General features: G+C 44.3%; 1 protein-coding gene across 1 annotated transcript in view; it reads right to left on the bottom strand.

Annotated features, from left to right (window-relative positions):
• Positions 1–26,148, bottom strand: part of LOC141098915 (cysteine repeat modular protein 2-like) — a 408,915-nt gene that overhangs the window by 367,652 nt on the left and 15,115 nt on the right. Inside the window, exon 2 of the mRNA XM_073586906.1 lies at positions 17,566–17,769. Coding sequence (XP_073443007.1) covers positions 17,566–17,769 — 204 coding nt within the window. The remainder of the gene's footprint in view (positions 1–17,565; positions 17,770–26,148) is intronic.

Genomic DNA, 26,148 nt, shown 5'->3' with positions numbered 1-26,148 from the left:
GAAGAACAGAAAGCAGAAGAACATTAAGCATAAGACAAAAAATCAGCATAGAAGAAATCAAAATTATAAGCAGAAGAAGACTAAGCAGTAAATGGGGGTGAGTCCGTTCCTCCTCGTGGTGCCCCTGGAAAATGCCTGCTGCTGCAGGCCAAACTGAACGCGGACAAATCCTGTTGTAAATCTTTTGTGACAGGCAGAACGTAAGGTGTAATCTTATAACTTTTATAGATAAGTACTACAGGAATGCCTGTCAATATAAGAAAATGAAGAAAAAGAAGAATAGGAAGAAGATGAAGAAATAGCATATGAAAATTAATAATAGCTGAATAAGAAGAATATGAAGAATGGAAAAAAAAAATAATGGGAAGAAGGTGAAGAAGAAGAAGATGAATAAGGTGAAGAAAAAGTTGATGAAAAAAATGCTACTGCTGCGGATCATGAAGGAGAAAGTGTGGGAGAAGTACAAAAGAAGGTGAAGAGCATGGAAGTTGTGAAACATACAGTCATATGTAAAAGTTTGGGCACCCCTATTAATGTTAACCTTTTTTCTTTATAACAATTTTGGTTTTTGCAACAGGTATTTCAGTTTCATATATCTAATAACTGATGGACTCAGTTATATTTCTGGATTCAAATGAGGTTTATTGTACTAACAGAAAATGTGCAATCTGCATTTAAACAAAATTTGACCGGTGCAAATGTATGGGCACCCTTATCATTTTCTTGATTTGAACACTCCTAACTACTTTTTACTGACTTCCTGAAGCACTAAATTGGTTTTGTAACCTCATTGAGCTTTGAACTTCATAGCCAGGTGTATCAAATCATGAGAAAAGGTATTTAAAGTGGCCACTTGCAAGTAGTTCTCCTATTTGATTCTCCTATGAAGAGTGGCATCATGGGATCCTCAAAACAACTCTCAAATGATCTGAAAACAAAGATTATTCAACATAGCTTTTCAGGGGAAGGATACAAAAAGTTGTCTCAGAGATTTAACCTGTCAGTTTCCACTGTGAGGAACATAGTAAGGAAATGGAAGAACACAGGTACAGTTCTTGTTAAGCCCAGAAGTGGCAGGCCAAGAAAAATATCAGAAAGGCAGAGAAGAAGAATGGTGAGAACAGTCAAGGACAATCCACAGACCACCTCCAAAGGCCTGCAGCATCATCTTGCTGCAGATGGTGTCACTGTGCATCGGTCAACAATACAGCGCATGCATAACGCCGTTTTGTTTGACCAAACAACTCAATCTTTGTTTCATCAGTTCACAGGACCTTCTTCCAAAATGTAACTGGCTTGTCCAAATGTGCTTTTGCATACCTCAGGCGACTCTGTTTGTGGCATGCTTGCAGAAACGGCTTCTTTCGCATCACTCTCCCATACAGCTTCTCCTTGTGCAAAGTGTGCTGTATTGTTGACCGATGCACAGTGACACCATCTGCAGCAAGATGATGCTGCAGGTCTTTGGAGGTGGTCTGTGGATTGTCCTTGACTGTTCTCACCATTCTTCTTCTCTGCCTTTCTGATATTTTTCTTGGCCTGCCACTTCTGGGCTTAACAAGAACTGTACCTGTGTTCTTCCATTTCCTTGCTATGTTCCTCACAGTGGAAACTGACAGGTTAAATCTCTGAGACAACTTTTTGTATCCTTCCCTTGAAAAGCTATGTTGAATAATCTTTGTTTTCAGATCATTTGAGAGTTGTTTTGAGGATCCCATGATGCCACTCTTCATAGGAGAATCAAATAGAACTATTTGCAAGTGGCCACTTTAAATACCTTTCTCATGATTTGATACACCTGGCTATGAAGTTCAAAGCTCAATGAGGTTACAAAATCAATTTAGTGCTTCAGGAAGTCAGTAAAAAGTAGTTAGGAGTGTTCAAATCAAGAAAATGATAAGGGTGCCCATACTTTTGCACCGGTCAAATTTTGTTTAAATGCAGATTGCACATTTTCTGTTAGTACAATAAACCTCATTTGAATCCAGAAATATAACTGAGTCCATCAGTAATTAGATATATGAAACTGAAATACCTGTTGCAAAAACCAAAATTGTTATAAAGAAAAAAGGTTAACATTAATAGGGGTGCCCAAACTTTTACATATGACTGTACATATCTGACTAAATATAAAAAAGGTTAACATAGGTGAAGAGCATGGAAGTTGTGAAACATACATATCTGACTAAATATATAAAAGGTTAACATAGTCAATATCTTTTTAACTCCGAACGTCTTGAAAAAAAAAATTGGAATTAATGCTATGCCATGTGATTTGAATAAACCACTATGCTTTGAATGTCTCCTCCACCTCCCACAATACATTCTACATGATTCTTATTTGTTTTCAGTTATGTAGAATTAGCCAACAAGGAAATAAAGGGCTTTTTTTAATTCCGATACCGGAAGTCCCATTGACTTGAATGGGACTTCCGGTATCGGAATCGGCGATACCCGATATTTTTTTCGTATCGGGCGATACCATCCGATACGATATTTTTGGGTATCGAACGGTATCGCTCAACACTATACAGGGTATATACACTAGTTTCCTTAATATTGCGTTGATCCAGGGAGCTAGTCTGATTGCCGTATGTGGAGTCGGGAAGGAATATTTTTCCCCAATGTGAAGCTTATTGTTTGCCACATGGGTTTTTTTTGCCTTCCTCTGGATCAACATGTTAGGGCAAGTTAGGATAGGATATGGGTTGAACTAGATGGACTTAAAGTCTTCCTTCAACCTTAATAACTATGTAACTGTGTTACTACGTTACATTTATATATTGAAAAAACTTGCTGTTCTTATGTTCAGACTTTTGAGTGACCTTTAACGGCTTCATGTTTGCGAAAACGCAAGCAGTTAAAAGAAGTGGAAAAATATATCGGAGCAACCATAAGCTCACCGGGTTGAGAAATTCCTAGAATAGCGGTGCGCTGCCTTGAGGCTTCAGGCTGGTTTCCTGAGTGAATGAACCATGAAAAAAATGGGAGAATCCAGCAACCACAAAAGTCATAAAACTTCACATTTATTAGTAGATTAAAACATGAAAAAGAAAAATTTAATAATACATGATAACGGTCAACGCGTTTCGAGCTATGCTAGCTCTTAATCTTTATAGTTAAAAGAAGTGACCTGACCATTCTTCAGTTGTTTTCCACTCTGAAGGCACTCTATATTTTACAAATGCAAGTCAATGGGAAGGTGTTATGAATGGGTCACCGAGGAGGATAGCAGGTCCAGGCTAAGCCACAGAACCAGAGAGGTTGGTTACTAAGCGGATGCAGACCCCTGATCCTGTCCACACAACTAGCAGTAGCCGTGGAGCATACCTACGATGATCCTAGATGCCTCAGCACAGCCAGAGAGCTAACTAAGCCTAAAGCAAGAAAGTGGAAATCTAAACTGCCCCGGAGCAGATCCCAAAGGAACAGAGAGCCCCCAAACATATATTGTCGGTGAGATAAGATGAAAACACAAACGCAGGCAGAAAATAGACTGAGCAAATGATGGGGGCCACACTGACTAGACAGGAAAGGAAAGACACTGTCTGCAATCACGCAAAAACACTGCAAAAAATTCCAACACGTTTGATGCACAAAAACACTGAAGTCGCACGACTTCGCCCCCACTAATCAGCACTCTGGTAAATTCTGAAAGCAAAGCAAAAAGAGACCAATATAAAAGGGGACAAAACAAACTGGCACATGCAGTAACATATGGGCGGTGATTCAGCACAGCCCCAGCCGGAGCTAGCTGACCCGCAACAAGCAGAGATTAACAAAACCAGATCAAATGCAAACAGAGTAGCAGATGAACCACTTAGCTGAACATGCAGGGAAAAAGCAGGAGACATCAGACCTCAGGAGGCAAGAAGAAGAAAATCACCAGCAGGGATAGAGGGAGTCAGCTGTCTTAAATCCCAGTCAGAAACCCTGGATCTCCAATCGTCTTCCTCATTATCAGGTGTCAAGCCTCTGTCAATCAGATCAGCTCCACTACCTCCAGTAATTACCAGAGGGAAGCCAGAGAGAGAATTCACAACAGAAGGTTAACAAGACACCCAGAATTCTACACTTTATATTAATATCATTAACACATGTTCTTTTTCTCACAATGAAGCACTCACTATCTAGTAATTCACTGCTTCCTGCACCACAATCCTTCTCTAGCACTTTGGATTCTCCCATAGTATCCACGTGTGATAATACAACCCAACCATGTGTACTGTAGCAGATGACTCGGCCTTCTGTCATTCTAGTAAGTGCAGGAAAGGATTCCACAGGTTTGACATTGGGCTGGCATTATATCCATATATGACAAGAGAGATGACCGTTAGCATAAGAACTGAAAAATAAGGCTGCATGATTTATGAGGGCTCTGCTTGATCATTAGGGGGTTCTGGTCCTGCTAGTCCCTTCAACTGAAGCTTGAAAAATACAGTGCATCTCACCTATTGGACTATTATCTTTTCAGCTTCATTGACAAGTCAGTTTTTCAAGCACGTGTTCTTTCTGTGATTTTCCCAGATAGAACTTGTACGCATTATAGTCTATGGGACTGTTTACATATTTTTGCTATTTTTGCTTGTCCATGCAAAAATCATTGAGACATGTTCGCTCTTCATCATCTTCATGGATGAAAAGTACCAGTACAAGTCTATGAGTCTATCAAAACCACAGACAGCACACAGATTACATCAGTGTTGAACTGCAACTTTCTAGACATGGCCGCATGATGCGGCTCTCTCTCTCTCCATTGCTCAACCATACTTTGATTAAAGGTGTTGCTCCCTTTCAGACAATGATCTGCATTGGTTAAAAAATATCAAAATGCACTTCACTAACCTTCCCCTTGTCCACCAAGGATTCTCTACCACTGGTCCCGGTGTTTGACATTGGCTGCGGTACTGACGTCACCTTTCCTGGCTCCAATCTGTTATTGTGCAGGTGTACTGTATTGCTATTGTCTCCTGACCTCAGCTATGTTCCTAACTTTATTTTTACCTAGCCAGTCTATATGTTGTCCGGGTTTAACATTGTAATAGATAGGAGATAGTTTGTCATATATTTATCCATACATGATAATCATTGATGAAACACCTAATGTGAAAACTGACACATGGACAAATCACTGATGAAAAAAAAACTGACACACTGACCAAACACTGATGAAACTCGGTTTCAAAATACTGATAACTAGAGTTGAGCGACTTTTGGTTTTTTAGGGTCGCGTTTCGTTTCGTGAAACCCGACTTTTCCAAAAGTCGGGTCGAGCAAGATCGTCCGATTATAGGGAAAAGTCGGTGTCGTCCCGAAACACGAAACCCAATGTAAGTCAATGGGGAATAAAAGTCGGCAGTGAGAGGAGGACAGGAAACACACCTACAGTGCCCATTTGAATGCCAAAAGCATCAATTCTTCTTACTTAAGCTTGTCAACCTTAATTAACTTCATAATACAAGTTACGCACTGAAAAATGGGGGTTATTTGGCTAAATTTGTGGGGGGGGAGGGCTGGCTGCAGGTTTTCATGTGCCCTGGGCGAAAGAGTGCCCCTTTAACACATACCACAACTCATCATGCTCCGATACGGCAGAGAAATAGCGGTATAGTACAATGAAAAATACCTCACTTTTTACATCTCATGACGAGGCCCATCTATTTCTCCATACAAAATCATTGGTCCCATATAATGTTTGAAACAGTATATGATGAGCTCCACATAATGCTACAGTATATGTTGGTCCCCATGGATGAAGCTCCACTGTCTTATGGGCCCAAATAATGCTCCAAACATAATGGGCCCCATTTCTAATGCTCTAGTGTATAATGGGCCCTGTAAATGCTGCTCCAGTGTCTGATGTCCACCTTTGGAATGTTCCAGTGTATGGTGGGCCCCATCTATCATTCTCCAGAGTATAGTGCTCCCCAAAAATTGCTGTCCCAACATAGAAAACAATCAAATAAGTCTCCTCGCTAGGGAATCCCTGTACTTGTCTGGACAGGTGCTGTAGCTTGCTTAACAGCTCGCCAGCCGTTCTCACGCCCAGTATGGATTGCACGTGATTGCACAAAGGTTAGAAAGGGTACCGTATCCCTGGATAACATGTATGGATAGCGTACACATTCAAAATATATGTCTATACAGCATGAGGCAGGCTCAGACGGTGTTAGGCCCAGTATGGATTGCACGTCATTGCACAAAGGTTAGAAGGGGTACCGTATCCCCGGATAACATGTATGGATAGCGTACACATTCAAAATATATGTCTATACAGCATGAGGCAGGCTCAGACGGTGTTAGGCCCAGTATGGATTGCACGTCATTGCACAAAGGTTAGAAGGGGTACCGTATCCCCGGATAACATGTATGGATAGCGTACACATTCAAAATATATGTCTATACAGCATGAGGCAGGCTCAGACGGTGTTAGGCCCAGTATGGATTGCACGTCATTGCACAAAGGTTAGAAGGGGTACCGTATCCCCGGATAACATGTATGGATAGCGTACACATTCAAAATATATGTCTATACAGCATGAGGCAGGCTCAGACGGTGTTAGGCCCAGTATGGATTGCACGTCATTGCACAAAGGTTAGAAGGGGTACCGTATCCCCGGATAACATGTATGGATAGCGTACACATTCAAAATATATGTCTATACAGCATGAGGCAGGCTCAGACGGTGTTAGGCCCAGTATGGATTGCACGTCATTGCACAAAGGTTAGAAGGGGTACCGTATCCCCGGATAACATGTATGGATAGCGTACACATTCAAAATATATGTCTATACAGCATGAGGCAGGCTCAGACGGTGTTAGGCCCAGTATGGATTGCACGTCATTGCACAAAGGTTAGAAGGGGTACCGTATCCCCGGATAACATGTATGGATAGCGTACACATTCAAAATATATGTCTATACAGCATGAGGCAGGCTCAGACGGTGTTAGGCCCAGTATGGATTGCACGTCATTGCACAAAGGTTAGAAGGGGTACCGTATCCCCGGATAACATGTATGGATAGCGTACACATTCAAAATATATGTCTATACAGCATGAGGCAGGCTCAGACGGTGTTAGGCCCAGTATGGATTGCACGTGATTGCACAAAGGTTAGAAAGGGTACCGTATCCCTGGATAACATGTATGGATAGCGTACACATTCAAAATATATGTCTATACAGCATGAGGCAGGCTCAGACGGTGTTAGGCCCAGTATGGATTGCACGTCATTGCACAAAGGTTAGAAGGGGTACCGTATCCCCGGATAACATGTATGGATAGCGTACACATTCAAAATATATGTCTATACAGCATGAGGCAGGCTCAGACGGTGTTAGGCCCAGTATGGATTGCACGTCATTGCACAAAGGTTAGAAGGGGTACCGTATCCCCGGATAACATGTATGGATAGCGTACACATTCAAAATATATGTCTATACAGCATGAGGCAGGCTCAGACGGTGTTAGGCCCAGTATGGATTGCACGTCATTGCACAAAGGTTAGAAGGGGTACCGTATCCCCGGATAACATGTATGGATAGCGTACACATTCAAAATATATGTCTATACAGCATGAGGCAGGCTCAGACGGTGTTAGGCCCAGTATGGATTGCACGTCATTGCACAAAGGTTAGAAGGGGTACCGTATCCCCGGATAACATGTATGGATAGCGTACACATTCAAAATATATGTCTATACAGCATGAGGCAGGCTCAGACGGTGTTAGGCCCAGTATGGATTGCACGTCATTGCACAAAGGTTAGAAGGGGTACCGTATCCCCGGATAACATGTATGGATAGCGTACACATTCAAAATATATGTCTATACAGCATGAGGCAGGCTCAGACGGTGTTAGGCCCAGTATGGATTGCACGTCATTGCACAAAGGTTAGAAAGGGTACCGTATCCCTGGATAACATGTATGGATAGCGTACACATTCAAAATATATGTCTATACAGCATGAGGCAGGCTCAGACGGTGTTAGGCCCAGTATGGATTTCACGTCATTGCACAAAGGTTAGAAGGGGTACCGTATCCCCGGATAACATGTATGGATAGCGTACACATTCAAAATATATGTCTATACAGCATGAGGCAGGCTCAGACGGTGTTAGGCCCAGTATGGATTGCACGTCATTGCACAAAGGTTAGAAGGGGTACCGTATCCCCGGATAACATGTATGGATAGCGTACACATTCAAAATATATGTCTATACAGCATGAGGCAGGCTCAGACGGTGTTAGGCCCAGTATGGATTGCACGTCATTGCACAAAGGTTAGAAGGGGTACCGTATCCCCGGATAACATGTATGGATAGCGTACACATTCAAAATATATGTCTATACAGCATGAGGCAGGCTCAGACGGTGTTAGGCCCAGTATGGATTGCACGTCATTGCACAAAGGTTAGAAGGGGTACCGTATCCCCGGATAACATGTATGGATAGCGTACACATTCAAAATATATGTCTATACAGCATGAGGCAGGCCTCAGACGGTGTTAGGCCCAGTATGGATTGCACGTGATAGCACAAAGGTTAGAAAGGGTACCGTATCCCTGGATAACATGTATGGATAGCGTACACATTCAAAATATATGTCTATACAGCATGAGGCAGGCTCAGACGGTGTTAGGCCCAGTATGGATTTCACGTCATTGCACAAAGGTTAGAAGGGGTACCGTATCCCCGGATAACATGTATGGATAGCGTACACATTCAAAATATATGTCTATACAGCATGAGGCAGGCTCAGACGGTGTTAGGCCCAGTATGGATTGCACGTCATTGCACAAAGGTTAGAAGGGGTACCGTATCCCCGGATAACATGTATGGATAGCGTACACATTCAAAATATATGTCTATACAGCATGAGGCAGGCTCAGACGGTGTTAGGCCCAGTATGGATTGCACGTCATTGCACAAAGGTTAGAAGGGGTACCGTATCCCCGGATAACATGTATGGATAGTGTACACATTCAACATATATGTCTATACAGCATGAGGCAGGCTCAGACGGTGTTAGGCCCAGTATGGATTGCACGTCATTGCACAAAGGTTAGAAGGGGTACCGTATCCCCGGATAACATGTATGGATAGCGTACACATTCAAAATGTATGTCTATACAGCATGAGGCAGGCTCAGACAGTGTTAGGCCCAGTATGGATTGCACGTCATTGCACAAAGGTTAGAAAGGGTACCGTAACCCTGGATAACATGTATGGATAGCGTACACATTCAAAATATATGTCTCAGGAGGCAGGCTCAGACGGTGTCAGGCACAGTATGGATTTGACGGCCCAGATTACACAGCGGAGGAGCAGGGAGAGGTAAAGATTGCAAATGCTGGGGCCCTGGCCAAGCAAGGGGGGCCCACTCGTGGGCGTCGGTACTGGCACTGGGCCCCTCATAGTACAGCGGTGTGTCTGACGGCGGGTGTGCACCACCACCGTCAGAGACACTTGATTGCACTATGAGGGACCCTGTGCCAGTGCCCGCGCCCAAGAGTCGGCCTACCCACCTGTCCAGGGCAACGGCACTCGCACGGTGTCGTGCGGTAGGTGGTGACCCCGGCCATGGGGGGGGAGGCAGCACAGTTAGGGAGTTTTAGAAAGTGGCATATGTTGATGTTGGACATTCAGCTGATGCAAAAGGCGAAATAGGTGAAGTACCAGGAAGAGGTGGACCAAAGCAAGCCATTTTTCTGTCACCCTATGTGTCATCAGGGGAAGGTGGGACGAAATCCTTGGAAACCCATGCGTGGTTCATTTTAATGAAGGTTAGATCATCCACATTTTGGGTTGACAGACGGGTCCTTTTTTCTGTCAGGATTGATCCAGCTGCACTGAAGACTCTTTCCGATAGCACACTTGCAGCTGGGCAAGCGAGCTCCTGTAAGGCATATTGTGCCAATTCAGGCCAGGTGTCCAGTTTAGCGGCCCAATAGTCAAAGGGGAATGACCTGTGTGGGAGAACATCGATATGGGAGGAAAAGTAGTTTGTAACCATAGTTGACAACTGCTGTCTCCTGTCACTTTCCATCGATGCAGTATTACCAGTTGTGTGAGCGGTATTTGAAAAATCAGTCCACAACATTGTCATGAAACCCCTGTCTCCAACGCCACTTCTGCTGTGTGCACCACGAACACCTCTGCCAAGCTGCCCCCGGTCCGTACGGCTCGTGTGAGAACCATCACCGCTGCTGTGTGCTGGGAATGCCTCAAGCAACCGATTTACCAGAGTTGCTTGTTTATTAGCCAATATTAGGTCAAGGTTCTCCTGTGGCATGATGTTTTGTAATTTGCCTTTATAACGTGGATCCAGGATGCTGGCCAACCAGTAGTCGTCATCGTTCATCATTTTGGCAATGCGGGGGTCCCTTTTTAGGATCCGCAAGGCATAATCTGACATGTGGGCCAATGTTCCCGGTGTCAATGATGCACTGCGAGTGCTGGGTGGAGGAGCACTTTCTGGCAAATCCACATCCCTCCAGTCACGCACAAACCCTGTACCAGACCTTGCCACGCCAATATTTTCACTTGCCCCACGAGATGCATCCTCCTCCCCTAAGTAATCATCCCCATCATCCTCCTCCTCCTCCTCCTCTTCTTCCTCCACCTCGTCCAGGAGAGGTCCCTGAGCAGACAATGGCTGAATGTCATCAAGGATTCCCTCCTCCTCTTCCTCCTCATCAACATTGGCTGCAGACGCCTGCTCCTTAAGGTGCGTCAAAGTTTGCATGAGCAGACGCATAAGTGGGATGCTCATGCTTAGGTTGGCGTCGTCTGCGCTTACCAGCCGTGTGCATTCCTCAAAACACTGAAGGACTTTACAAAGGTCTTTCAGCTTCGACCACTGCACGCCTGTCAACTCCATGTCTGCTCTCAAAGTGCCTGGCCGTGTATCCTCCCACAAATGCATTATGGCCTGCCTCTGCTCGCACAGCCGCTCCACCATGTGCAGGGTGGAGTTCCACCTTGTTGCAATGTCGATAATGAGGCGGTGGTTGGGAAGGTGGAGCAATCGCTGCAGCTTCTGCATACGAACGGAGTGTACAGGCGACCGGCGGATGTGCGCGCACAGTCTTCGCACCTTCTGGAGCAGGGCTGTTAACTCCGGATAATTTTTGAGGAAGCACTGCACCACCAGGTTCAAGGTGTGAGCCAAGCAAGGTATGTGGCTGAGTTTTGAAAGGGCTATGGCTGCCACAAAATTACGGCCGTTATCACTAACTACCTTGCCTGCCTCAAGATGTACACTGCCCAGCCATGACTCAGTTTGTCGCTTCAAGTACTCGGCCAGCACCTCGGCGGTGTGTCTGTCGCCCAAACACATCATCTGCAACACAGCCTGCTGACGCTTTCCACTAGCTGCTCGATAGGGGGACACATCGTGTGCAACAGTGGCAGCTGCAGATGGAGTGCTCGTACGACTGCGCTCTGTGGACGAGCTGTCGCTTCTGGAGGAGGAGGAGGAGGAGGAGGAGGGTCGAACGCCTACAGCCAACTGTTTCCTATACCGTGGGCTAGGCAGCACTGTCCCACCACCGCTGTCCCCTGTGGACCCTGCATCCACCACATTAACCCAGTGCGCAGTGATGGACACGTAACGGCCCTGGCCATGCCGACTGGACCATGCATCAGTTGTGAGGTGCACCTTTCCGCTCACTGACTGCTTGAGTGCATGGACAATGCGGTCTTTCACATGATGGTGGAGGGCTGGGATGGCTTTGCGAGAGAAGAAGTGGCGACTGGGTAGGTCATAGCGTGGTACTGCATAGGCCATGAGTTCGCGGAAAGCTGTGCTTTCCACCAACCGAAAGGGCATCATCTCAAACGAGATTAGTTTGGCAATGTGGGCGTTCAAACCCAGTGTACGCGGATGAGAGACTGAGTACTTTCTTGACCTACTCATAGTGTCTGGGAGGGTGAGCTGGACTTGAGAGCTGCATATGGTGGAAGTAGCGGTGGACAGGGCGGACTGAGAGAGGGTTGATGATGGTGATGGAGTTGTTGTTCTTTCTGATGGCCTAGAATCAGTCTTTCGTTGATATAACAGTGGAATTCCCTGACTGCTGTGGCCTTGCAACGACACCTCAACATTTGCTGCTGTGCTAACCGGTGGGCTTACAGTGGGGGAAACAATGTAGCGTTGCTGACTACCTTCGTTGTGATCAGTTGCACATGTGGCACTTGAGGTTTGGTGTTGTGTCCACGCTTGCAAGTGCATGCTGGTTAAATGTCTAAGCATGCAACTGGTATTCAAATTTTTCAGATTTTTCCCTCGGCTAAAGGTCTTTGCGCACTTCTTACAGATAACCTTGGCCTGATCATGAGGATTTTGTTCAAAAAAGTGCCACACTGCACTCTTCCTACTTTGGCAGACATTTTGCGGCCTAGCACGCTGTGATCTTTTGACCCTCTGGACAAGCTGTCCAGCAACTCTTTTGATGTTTGGAACCTGTCTTTGGAGTGCTCCAGGCCTGCCAGATAACAGCTGTTGCGATGTCGATGTCTGCTGTGGATGCTCCTCATCTGAGCTATTGGAAGCAGCACCCTCTTCCCCCAATGGATGCCAATCTGGGTCAACAACTGGGTCATCCATCACCTCCTCTTCTATGTCATGTGCACCTTTCTCTGTGTCACCGTGTATGGTGGTATAGTGTGCGGGAAGGGGCACCTGAGTCTCATCAGGGTCAAAATCTGGCTCTGTACACTGCGAGGACAATGTAGTGCTCTGAGTGAATGTACCAGCAGAATCATCCATCAGCGGCTGTGCATCAGTGCACTCCATGTCAGATTCATCTTGGCCTGGGTAATTCACCATTTGACTTGATAATCCAGGCATGGTATGTGAAAACAGCTCCATGGAGTAATCAGTAGTATGGCCTGCGTCATCCTTCAATCTTGGTTGGGGTGAAGGACACAAGGAAAGGTGTGGTTCATGAACATGAGCCTCCAATGACGACTCAGTGCTTTTACTTTTTACAACTGAAGAAGAGGAGGCGATAGAGCTGGAGGCTGAGTCAGCAATGTAAGACAAAACTTTTTCCTGATGCTCTGCCTTTAAAAGCGATTTGCCAACTCCTAGAAAACTAAGCGTTCGAGTCCTTATGTAGCCAGACGATGACGCAGGGTCAGCACCTCCTGCATTCGGTCCTATTTTGCTCTTGCCACTACCATCAGATCCACCACCAACACCATCATTACCAGCTGCCAACCCCCGCCCAATTCCACGGCCTCTTCCACCAGCCTTCCTCATTTTTGGTAGAAATGTAGACAAAATCCAACAAACTATATAAGTAATGTAAAACAAGGTACAAGGTGTCTATAGGACAGGGGAGTTTTAGAATTTCTGCACACACTTGTGGACAGTGGACACTTGTGGATTGTGTGCGGCCCACTGATATCTGAGCGCTATGTGACACGCTCGATGGCACAGCTGCCTGTGACCAAAGTGACGAGAGGATAATGGAGATTTTGAATCTCTGCGTACACTTGTGGACAGTGGACACTTGTGGATTGTGTGCGGCCCACTGATATCTGAGCGCTATGTGACACGCTCGATGGCACAGCTGCCTGTGACCAAAGTGACGAGAGGATAATGGAGATTTTGAATCTCTGCGTACACTTTTGGACACTGGACACTTGTGGATTGTGTGCGGCCCACTGATATCTGAGCGCTATGTGACACGCTCGATGGCACAGCTGCCTGTGACCAAAGTGACGAGAGGATAATGGAGATTTTGAATCTCTGCGTACACTTGTGGACAGTGGACACTTGTGGATTGTGTGCGGCCCACTGATATCTGAGCGCTATGTGACACGCTCGATGGCACAACTGCCTGTGGCCAAAGTGACGACAGGATAATGGAGATTTTGAATCTCTGCGTACACTTTTGGACATTGGACACTTGTGGATTGTGTGCGGCCCACTGATATCTGAGCGCTATGTGACACGCTCGATGGCACAGCTGCCTGTGACCAAAGTGACGAGAGGATAATGGAGATTTTGAATCTCTGCGTACACTTTTGGACACTGGACACTTGTGGATTGTGTGTGGCCCACTGATATCTGAGCGCTATGTGACACGCTCGATGGCACAGCTGCCTGTGACCAAAGTGACGAGAGGATAATGGAGATTTTGAATCTCTGCGTACACTTGTGGACACTGGACACTTGTGGATTGTGTGCGGCCCACTGATATCTGAGCGCTATGTGACACGCTCGATGGCACAGCTGCCTGTGACCAAAGTGACGAGAGGATAATGGAGATTTTGAATCTCTGCGTACACTTTTGGACACTGGACACTTGTGGATTGTGTGCGGCCCACTGATATCTGAGCGCTATGTGACACGCTCGATGGCACAGCTGCCTGTGACCAAAGTGACGAGAGGATAATGGAGATTTTGAATCTCTGCGTACACTTTTGGACACTGGACACTTGTGGATTGTGTGCGGCCCACTGATATCTGAGCGCTATGTGACACGCTCGATGGCACAGCTGCCTGTGACCAAAGTGACGAGAGGATAATGGAGATTTTGAATCTCTGCGTACACTTTTGGACACTGGACACTTGTGGATTGTGTGCGGCCCACTGATATCTGAGCGCTATGTGACACGCTCGATGGCACAGCTGCCTGTGACCAAAGTGACGAGAGGATAATGGAGATTTTGAATCTCTGCGTACACTTTTGGACACTGGACACTTGTGGATTGTGTGCGGCCCACTGATATCTGAGCGCTATGTGACACGCTCGATGGCACAGCTGCCTGTGACCAAAGTGACGAGAGGATAATGGAGATTTTGAATCTCTGCGTACACTTGTGGACAGTGGACACTTGTGGATTGTGTGCGGCCCACTGATATCTGAGCGCTATGTGACACGCTCGATGGCACAGCTGCCTGTGACCAAAGTGACGAGAGGATAATGGAGATTTTGAATCTCTGCGTACACTTGTGGACAGTGGACACTTGTGGATTGTGTGCGGCCCACTAATATCTGAGCGCTATGTGACACGCTCGATGGCACAGCTGCCTGTGACCAAAGTGAGGAGAGGATAATGGAGATTTTGAATCTCTGCGTACACTTTTGGACACTGGACACTTGTGGATTGTGTGCGGCCCACTGATATCTGAGCGCTATGTGACACGCTCGATGGCACAGCTGCCTGTGACCAAAGTGACGAGAGGATAATGGAGATTTTGAATCTCTGCGTACACTTTTGGACAGTGGACACTTGTGGATTGTGTGCGGCCCACTGATATCTGAGCGCTATGTGACACGCTCGATGGCACAGCTGCCTGTGACCAAAGTGACGAGAGGATAATGGAGATTTTGAATCTCTGCGTACACTTTTGGACACTGGACACTTGTGGATTGTGTGCGGCCCACTGATATCTGATTGCTATGTGACACGCTCGATGGCACAGCTGCCTGTGACCAAAGTGACGAGAGGATAATGGAGATTTTGAATCTCTGCGTACACTTGTGGACAGTGGACACTTGTGGATTGTGTGCGGCCCACTGATATCTGAGCGCTATGTGACACGCTCGATGGCACAGCTGCCTGTGACCAAAGTGACGAGAGGATAATGGAGATTTTGAATCTCTGCGTACACTTTTGGACACTGGACACTTGTGGATTGTGTGCGGCCCACTGATATCTGATTGCTATGTGACACGCTCGATGGCACAGCTGCCTGTGACCAAAGTGACGAGAGGATAATGGAGATTTTGAATCTCTGCGTACACTTGTGGACAGTGGACACTTGTGGATTGTGTGCGGCCCACTGATATCTGAGCGCTATGTGACACGCTCGATGGCACAGCTGCCTGTGACCAAAGTGACGAGCGGATAATGGAGATTTTGAATCTCTGCGTACACTTTTGGACACTGGACACTTGTGGATTGTGTGCGGCCCACTGATATCTGATTGCTATGTGACACGCTCGATGGCACAGCTGCCTGTGACCAAAGTGACGAGAGGATAATGGAGATTTTGAATCTCTGCGTACACTTGTGGACAGTGGACACTTGTGGATTGTGTGCGGCCCACTGATATCTGAGCGCTATGTGACACGCTCGATGGCACAGCTGCCTGTGACCAAAGTGACGAGAGGATAATGGAGATTTTGAATCTCTGCGTACACTTGTGGACACTGGACACTTGTGGATTGTGTGCGGCCCACTGATATCTGAGCGCTATGTGACACGCTCGATGGCACAGCTGCCTGTGACCAAAGTGATGAGAGGATAATGGAGATTTTGAATCTCTGCGTACACTTGTGGACAGTGGACACTTGTGGATTGTGTGCGGCCCACTGATATCTGAGCGCTATGTGACACGCTCGATGGCACAGCTGCCTGTGACCAAAGTGACGAGAGGATAATGGAGATTTTGAATCTCTGCGTACACTTTTGGACACTGGACACTTGTGGATTGTGTGCGGCCCACTGATATCTGAGCGCTATGTGACACGCTCGATGGCACAGCTGCCTGTGACCAAAGTGACGAGAGGATAATGGAGATTTTGAATCTCTGCGTACACTTTTGGACAATGGACACTTGTGGATTGTGTGCGGCCCACTGATATCTGAGCGCTATGTGACACGCTCGATGGCACAGCTGCCTGTGACCAAAGTGACGAGAGGATAAGGGAGATTGGATTGCTTTTAAAAAAGCAGTTTGCGGAGCAGTGGGTAAACAGCAATGCCAGCGTGTCAGGAAGCCTTAAAAGGCAGCCCAACAACCAACACCACTGATACACCACAATATAGCCTCCCCTTGCACTGGACACACAGTGACTTGTGTGTTGTGCAGGCCAAATCGCTAGCAGCAGAAGCAGTTTTTTTGTCTTCTTCCCTGCCTAACGCTCTCCCTACAGAATCAGCAGCAACCTCTCCCTATACTAAGATCGGCAGAAGTAAGATGGCGGTCGGCGTGCACGCCCTTTTATACCCCCTGTGACGCCCACCAAAGCAAGCCAATCACTTGCATGCCCTTCTGAAAGATGGTGGTGACCCCTGCCTATGTCATCACGTTGCCCACAGTGTCCGTGGATCCTGATTGGCTGAAAAAGAGCGCAAAACAAACTTTTGAAACGCGACTTTGGCGCGTAAGTCGCCGACCTCGTGGCCGACCTCATCCTAGGGTCGGGTTTCGTTTCATGAAACCCGACTTTGCCAAAAGTCGGCGACTTTTGAATTTTTTCGACCCGTTTCGCTCAACTCTACTGATAACACTTGGACCATTTTTTTGTGCACATAAAAAATCATGGAAGTCTCAATGAGGCCCTTAAAGAATAGATGCTTCCTGCTACCATTGGCAAGCACATTGTGCTAGTAGCAAGAGTGGGCACATCTAAGGAACTTAGGTGTAGGGAGGTGGAGACAATGAGATACAGCCAATAAATGAAGGTGAATGGGCAGATGTCAGAGGTTCATGTGGGTCTTTAACGCAAGACTCTTTTTCATAATCAGCACATTTAGATACTTGAACAGGCAGATGAAAATTCCTTTACTTAGTTTAAAAGTTGTATTATACAGTACCTGGCAGACATTGGATTAAATAGCACTCGCCATGTTGAAGCTTGTAGTTGCTTTTGCATTTCTGACAACTATTAGCATTAGAGCAAATGTCACAGTTCAGTGGACAAGAATCACAGCTGTAGGTGTCACGCTCTGGATAAAAACCTCGAGGACAGTGTAGTTTACAGCGACTGCGGTGGAGGAAGCGCTCAATTCCATCTTGATCTTAAAAATGAAAAGATAATAATTACAAATTAGCGGGGAAAAAATAGCAAGATTCTCAAAAATTGTGCATAGTTTTTGTGATTACTGCTTGCTGTCATTTAATAGAAACCTTTAATAGTTACATCCAGGGGATACAAATCTGTCAAGGTGCAAAGCTTGTTACATTGGCGCTTTATTTTACATGAAGCCATAAACTTGTGTGACCATCAACTTATAAATAACACTGAAAAGTCACAAAATTTTTGTAAAATGCAAGGCTGCACAAAAACTTAGCTACTCTTGGCGTTTGGACAAAATTACCCAGCTCAAACAAAGTGGGTGAAGCTCAGGCAGGACAAGGCATGTTGACCCCTGTTCATCAAATTCAAGACGAACTGTGTAATTCCTTACAGATCTTACTCCAGCCCACCCCCCTCATCAATTTTAGAACAAAACCGTTGGCACAACCCTGGTAACCGGAGGTGGTGCACAAGTAGGATCCCAATCCGTGAACTTCAATTTATATAGACTTGGCACACACCAAAAAGATTCTGATGCAGAAAGGTGGTTTTAATGAATTGCAGTACATACATACAGACGTTTCGGTCTAGGACCTTCATCAATGTACAATTAGTTGTACTGTGAGCTCTTAGTGACTGGGCTTTAAGGGAGACACCAATATTGCAAGGAGGCACCTGCGGCCGTCCCACGTGGTTCTATATAACAAGTGGACGCAGTATCCACCACGAATCCAAGGTGTCCTATTCAGTATAAAGAATAAGTGATACGATTACTTTGTTCTTATGGTCAGTAACATTACATCAATACCTGTTTTTACTAAAACAATTTTATTAAAAAAAAAGTTCTTCTTTGATAGTATTTTGATAGCTATAACTTTTTTTTCTCTTCGACAGAGCTGTGTCAGAAATTGCTTTATTCAGGAGTTGTTTTCTTGGTACCATTTTTGGAACATGAATTTTTCAGAATTAGCAAAAAATAGGCAATTCTGTAATTGTTTGGGTTTTTTTATGCTGCTCATAGTGCAGTATATAAAATGCTGTGTCAACATAACTATTCGAGTTAGTACAATTACAACAATACCAAATTTATCTAGCTTTTTTTTCCGCTTCACTAGTTTTGCACACTAAAAAGAGTTATAACGTTTCTATTTTTCTGCCAACAAACCTGTGTGAAGTCTTGTTTGTTGTGGGATGAGGTGAAGTTTTCAGTTATACTTTTTTTGCTGTAAATATGATACTTTTATCACGTTTTTTCTTCCATTTTGAGTTAGTGTGAGAAAAAAACAGCATTTTAAGCATTTTTTATTTACCTTATGGGTTAAAATAAGTTAACATTTTATGGCTCAGTTCATTCCGAACATTGTAATAAAACTTATGTTTTTCCTTTTTTATCGTACTTTTTTGTGCTTTCCTTTGTTTATATTTATATTTTTTACTAATTTTTTTTTACTTTTTTGCCTTTTTTATTTTGTGCCTCTATAGGACTTGAAAATCTGGAAGGCTTATATTTGGTAAAAATGCACTGTAATATTTATGCACTGCTGCTTATTAAACTGTCAGTTTATACATGGCCTCTTAGATTCTACTTATGGTTGTGCCTAATAGGCCACCAAAGATTGGCAAACAATTGTACACCATGATTGTTTCTAACAGGATAAGTGGGGTGAAAGAGGCAGCACCCTTCTACGAATTATCTAAATTCTGCTTTTGCTATGGACAATGGCATCTAGAGATTTAAATCACAAGAATCAGTACTGACATGGATGCTGGCTGTTGCAGAGGGAGCTCAACTGTTTATTAAAGGAATCTGGCAGTAAAGTCAACCCCTCCAAACCAGAGCATGCAGGTCTTTGGAATGTAAATCCATTGACAGCTTCATAGAATCATAGAATCATAGAATCATAGAATCGTAGAGTTGGAAGGGACCTCCTGGGCCATCTGGTCCAACCCCCTGCTCAAAGCAGGATTCGCTAAATCATCCCAGTCAGATGTCTGTCCAGCCTCTGTTTGAAGACTTCCATTGAAGGAGGACTCACCACTTCTCGTGGCAGCCTGTTCCACTCATTGATCACTCTAACTGTCAAAAAGTTTTTTCTAATATCTAATCTGTGTCTCCTCCCATTCAGTTTCATCCCATTGCTTCTAGTTTTTCCTTGTGCAAATGAGAATAAAGTTGATCCTTCTACAATGTGACAGACCTTTAGATATTTGTAGACAGCTATTAAGTCTCCTCTCAGTCTTCTCTTTTGCAAACTAAACATTCCCAAATCCTGCAACCTTTCCTCATAAGACAGGGTTTGCAGACCGGTCACCATTCTGGTCGCTCTTTTCTGAACTTGCTCCAGTTTGTTGATGTCTTTTTTAAAATGTGGTGCCCAAAACTGGACACAATATTCCAGATGAGGTCTGACCAAAGAGGAGTAGAGGGAAATAATGACTTCACGTGATCTAGACTGTATGCTTCTGTTAATACATCCTAGAATTGCATTTGCCTTTTTTGCTGCTGCATCACACTGTTGACTCATATTCAGTCTGTGATCTATTAGTATACCCAAGTCTTTTTCACATGTGCTGTCACTTAGCCCTATTCCTCCCATTCTATATATGCTTTTTCCATTTTTATTGCCCAGATGTAGTACTTTGCACTTCTCCCTGTTAAAAACCATTCTGTTAGTTGCTGCCCACTTCTCCAGTTTATTTAAATCTTTTTGAATCCTCTCTCTCTCTTCTCTAGTATTAGCTATCCCTCCTAGCTTTGTGTCATCAGCAAATTTAATCAGTTTACCCTCAATTCCTTCATCTAAATCGTTGATAAAGATGTTGAACAATACAGGGCCCAGGACAGAGCCCTGTGGTACCCCACTTGAGACATTCTTCCAACTGGATGTGCAGCCATTTACGACCACTCTTTGGGTCCGATCACTAAGCCAGTTATGAATCCACCTAACAGTTGCCTTGTCCATTCCATACTTAATCATTTTTTCAATAAGGATTGTATGAGAGACTTTGTCAAATGCTTTGCTGAAGTCAAGATATACTATATCTACAGCATTTCCTTGATCCACCCAATCAGTGATACCGTCATAGAAGGAAATTAAGTTAGTCTGACATGACTTATTAGTTACAAACCCATGCTGACTCTGTTTAATCACTTCATTCTTATCCAGGTATTGACATACATGTTGTTTAATAATTTGTTCAAAGATCTTTCCTGGTATAGAAGTCAGACTCACCGGCCTATAGTTACCTGGGTCCACCTTCTTCCCCTTTTTGAAGATAGGAACAACATTTGCTCTTCTCCAGTCTTCTGGCACTTCTCCTGTTCTCCAAGAATTTTCAAAGATTATAGAGAGGGGTTCAAAAATGTCTTCTGCTATCTCCTTCAGTACTCTGGGGTGTAATTCATCTGGACCTGGAGACTTGAATTCATTTAGGCTAGCTAAGTGTTTCCTCACTATCTTTCTGCTTATAGATATCCTGGATTCTTCTATTCCCTTAATAGGACAGTGAATAACAGTTGATGTTACATTTCCTTTCTGAGAGAAAACAGATGCAAAATAGGAATTTAAAAGTTCAGCCTTCTCAACATCCTGTCTTACCATTTCATCATTTTCATCCTGTAAAAATCCTATAGCATCTTTGACTTTTCTTTTACTTTTGACATATCCCCAAAATCCTTTATTATTGCTTTTGACATCTCTTGCAAGCCTCAATTCATTTTCAGCTTTAGCTAATCTGATTTGTGCCCTGCAGGTTCTGCAGACAGCATTATATTCTTCTTTAGATATGCCTCCCTCTTTCCATTTTATAAACATTTTTTTCTTCCTTTTTAGCATGTGCTTAAGTTCTGTGTTCATCCATCCTGGTTTCCTTAACTGCTTCCTATTCTTCCCTCTTTTCGGAATTGTTAACAACTGTGCTTTGAGAATTTCATTTTTCAAGATTTCCCATCCTTCCTGGACATTTTTGTCTTTAAGGATATCCAGCCATTGGATCCCTCCAATTCTCTTTCTGAATCCCTTAAAATCTGCCTTTCTGAAATCTAACCTTGACGTCTGAGTCTTCACAGGTCTTCCGCCTCTAGTTATCCAAAATTCTAAAATAGCATGGTCGCTACCTCCTAGGGTCCCAGCCACTTTTACCTCCTCAACCATTTCCTCCCTGTTTATAAGGATTAGATCCAAGGTAGCAGTTCCCCTTGTTTTCTCCCTTACCTTTTGGAAGATAAAGTTGTCAGCAAGAGAGGATAAGAATTTCCTTGACCTGTTAGTTTTGCCTGAGAGAGATTCCCAACAAATGTCTGGATAGTTGAAATCTCCCATGACAACTATGTCATATTTTTTGGAGAACTTGGCCATTTGATGCATAAAGAGTTCATCCATAGCTTCAGCTTGCACAGGCGGCCTGTAGTAAATGCCTACAATGGTGTCCTTTCCATTGTTCTGTCCTTGTATTCTTACCCAAACAGTTTCCACAGAACTCCCAGTCTCTGAAGCTTCAATCTCTGTGCAGATATACGCGTTTCTAACATACAATGCGACACCCCCTCCTCGTTTATCAAGTCTGTTTCTTGCAAATAAGTTGTATCCTTCTAGTCTTGTATTCCAATCATGTGTATTGTCCCACCAAGTTTCAGTGATTCCAATGACATCATATTTCTTTTCCTGTGTTAGTAGTTCCAATTCTCCTTGTTTGTTGCCCATGCTTTGTGCATTAGTATAGAAACATTTTAGTTTGTGATTGGTTTCTCTTTCTCCAATATTTAATATAGTGGGTAAGGAAAGTATTCAGACCCCTTTAAATTTTTCAAATTCAAAAAAGTTCATTTTTCTCTCATTAACCCCTTAACCCCCAAGGGTGGTTTGCATGTTCATGACCGGGCCAATTTTTACAATTCTGACCACTGTCCCTTTATGAGGTAATAACTCTGGAACGCTTCCATGGATTCTGGTGATTCTGACATTCTTTTCTCGTGACATATTGTACTTCATGCTAGTGGTAAAATTTCATTCATATAACTTGCGTTTATTTGTGAAAAAAATGGAAATTTGGCGAAAATTTAGAAAATTTCGCAATTTTCCAACTTTGAATGTTTATGCCCTTAAATCACAGAGATACAGCACACAAAAAACTTAATAAGTAACATTTCCCACATGTTTACTTTACATCAGCACAATTTTGGAACCCAAATTTTTTTTTCTTAGGAAATTATAAGGGTTAAAAGTTGACCAGCGATTTCTAATTTTTGCAACACCATTTTATTTTTACGGACCACATCACATTTGAAGCCACTTTGAGGGGTCTATATGATAGAAAATACCCAAAAGTGACACCATTCTAAAAACTGCACCCCTTAAGGTGCTCAAAACCACATTCAAGAAGTTTATTAACCCTTCAGGTGCTTCACAGGAATTTTTTGAATATTTAAAAAAAAATGTAATTTAACTTTTTTTCACAAAAAAAAACTTCAGGTTCAATTTTTTTTATTTTACCAAGGGTAACAGGAGAAGTTTGACTGCAAACGTTATTGTCCAGTTTGTCCTGAGTACGCTGATACCTGATATGTGGGGGGGAACCACTGTTTCGGCGCATGGCAGAGCTCAGAAGAGCGCCGTTTGACTTTTTCAATGCAAAATTGGCTAGAATTCAGATCGGACGCCATGTCACGTTTGGAGAGCCCCTGATGTGCCTAAACAGTGGAAACCCCCCAAAAGTGACCCTATTTTGGAAACCAGACCCCCCAAGGAACTTATCTAGATATGTGGTGAGAACTTTGAACTAACAAGGGCTTCACAGAAGTTTATAAAGTGCAGTGGTACAATTAAAAAATCATATTTTTCCAAAAAAATGATCTTTTCACCCCCAATTTTTATTTTCCCAAGGGTAACAGGACCCTAAAAGTTATTGTGCAATTTGTCCTGAGTACGCTGATACCCCATATGTGGGGGTAAACCACTATTTGGGCGCATGGCAGAGCTCGAAAGGGAAGCAGCGCCATTTGACGTTTTTGGCTGGAATTGAGATCGGACACCATGTCGCGTTTGGAAAGCCCCTGTTGTACTAAAACAGTGAAAACCCCCCACAAGTTACACCATTTTGGAAACTAGACCCCCCAAGGAACTTATCTAGATGAGTGGTGAGCACTTTGAACCCCCCCAGTGCTTCACAGAAGTTTATAACGCCCGGGCGTGAAAATAAAAAAATCGTATTTTTTCCACAAACATGATCATTTAGTCCCCAATTTTTTTATTTTCCCAAGGGTAACAGGAGAAATTGGACCCCAAAAGTTGTTGTCCAATTTGTCCTGAGTACGCTGACACCCCATATGTGGGAGAAAACTACTGTATGGGCACACGTCGGGGCTCGGAAGGGAATGCAGGCTTTGATGGAATGTTCTGCGGGTGTCATGTGCGTTTGGAGAGCCTCTGATGTACCTAAACTATTCAAACTCCACACAAGTGACCCCATTTTGGAAACTAGACCCCCCACGGAATTTATCTAGATGTGTGGTGAGCAATTTGAACCCCCAAGTGCTTCACAGAAGTTTATAACGCCTGGGCGTGAAAATAAAAAAAAATTTTTTTCACAAAAATGATATTTTTGCCCCCAATTTTTTATTTTCCTAAGGGTAACAGGAAAAATTGGACCCCAAAAGTTGTTTTGCAATTTGTCCTGAGTACGCTGATACCCTATATGTGGGGTAAAACACTGTTTGGGCGCATGGCAGAGCTTGGAAGGGAAGGAGCACCATTTGACTTTTTCAACGCAGAATTGGCTGGAATTGAGATCAGACGCCATGTTGCATTTGGAGAGCACCTGATGTGCCCAAATAGTGGAAACCCCCCAATTCTAACCCCAACACACCCCTAACCCTAATCTCAGCTCTAGCCCTAGCCCTAACCCTAGCCCTAACCCTAACCCTAATGGGAAAATGGAAATAAATACATTTTTTTTATTTTATTATTTTTCCCTAAATAAGGGGGTGATAACGGGGGGGTTGATTTACTATTTATGGCGGTTTTTATATTTGGCAGCTGTCACACGTTAAAAGACGCTTTTTATTGTAAAAATAGTTTTTGCATTACCACATATTGAGCGCTATAATTTTTCCATATTTTGACCCACTGAGTCATGTGAGGTCTTATTTTTTGCATGACGAGTTGACACTTTTATTGGTATCATGTTCGGTCATGTGACATCTTTTAATCGCTTTTTATTGCGATTTTTGGGATGCAGAATGAACAAAAACCAGCGTTTCATGAATTTCTTTTGGGGGGTGCGTTTACACCGTTCCGCGTGCGGTAAAATTGATAAAGCCCTTTTATTCTTCGGGTCAGTACGGTTACAACGATACCTCATTTAGGCTTTTTTTTATATTTTGGCGCTTTTATGCAATGAAAACAATTTTATACAAAAAATAATTATTTTTGCATCGCTTTATTCTGCGAGCTATAACTTTATTTTTTCACTGATGATGCTGTATGGTGGCTCATTTTTTGCGGGACAAGATGACGTTTTCAGCGGTACCATGCATACTTATATGCGTCTTTTTGATTGCGCGTTATTGCACTTTTTGTTCGGCGGTATGATAATAAATCATTTTTTGCTTCGTTTTTTATTTTTATTTTTGAAGGGGTTCGCTAAAGGGGTTAACTAATGGGACCGTTTTATAGGGCGAGTCGTTACGGACGCGGCGATACCAAATATGTGTACTTTTATTGTTTTGTGTCACAGCGCTATCCACGCGCGCTGTCCGGCGCGCTCCTGCCCCTCGGCGCGTCCCCGTGCCCAGCTTTCGGCTCCCTCGGCGCCGGGTTCCTGCCCACGGCACTCAGCCTCCTGGGTAGCTGACGCGCTAGGTCCCGCCCCCAAGATGGCGGCGCCCACCGCTACATATGGCTGGCGTCAGTCCTGGTAAGACGCCTGAGTATCTCATGCGGTGACGCTGTCCGCAGCTTCGCTCTCTGTGTCCTCAGGCCCCTCTTGTCCTCTGTCCCTGCTGCCTGTTTTACCGTGGTTCCACCTGCCTAACCTCGGTCTGCTTTTCTGTGCTCTGCACTCCCTGTCTCCCTGGTGCTTTCCCTCCTCTGTCCTGCTACCTACATCCATCTCCGTCTCGGTTATTTGCTGTACAGCCTGTATTCATTTGTTTGCTTCTTTACATCTACAGCCTCCGTTCCTGTGCGCCCCTGGGTCCCCGGTTCCGCACCCACTGGGTTACTGCCTCACCTTATACGCTGCCTCCTGTTCCTCCTACCTCAGTCTTCCCTTTGGTTCCGGCTGTCGTGGCTCTATCCCCGGGAGGTCTGTCCCTAACACTCCCTGTATAGGGGGTGGTCCTCACCTGGGCACTCGCCTCTGGGGGCTCTGGAGCCGTGAC

Source organism: Dendrobates tinctorius, unplaced genomic scaffold (assembly GCF_039654945.1).
Source record: "Dendrobates tinctorius isolate UK_male_01 unplaced genomic scaffold, ASM3965494v1 ptg000097l, whole genome shotgun sequence".
Lineage (NCBI taxonomy): Eukaryota > Metazoa > Chordata > Amphibia > Anura > Dendrobatidae > Dendrobates > Dendrobates tinctorius.
Note: the sequence above shows the minus strand (reverse complement) of the source record. Positions and strands in the feature narration are given on the sequence as shown.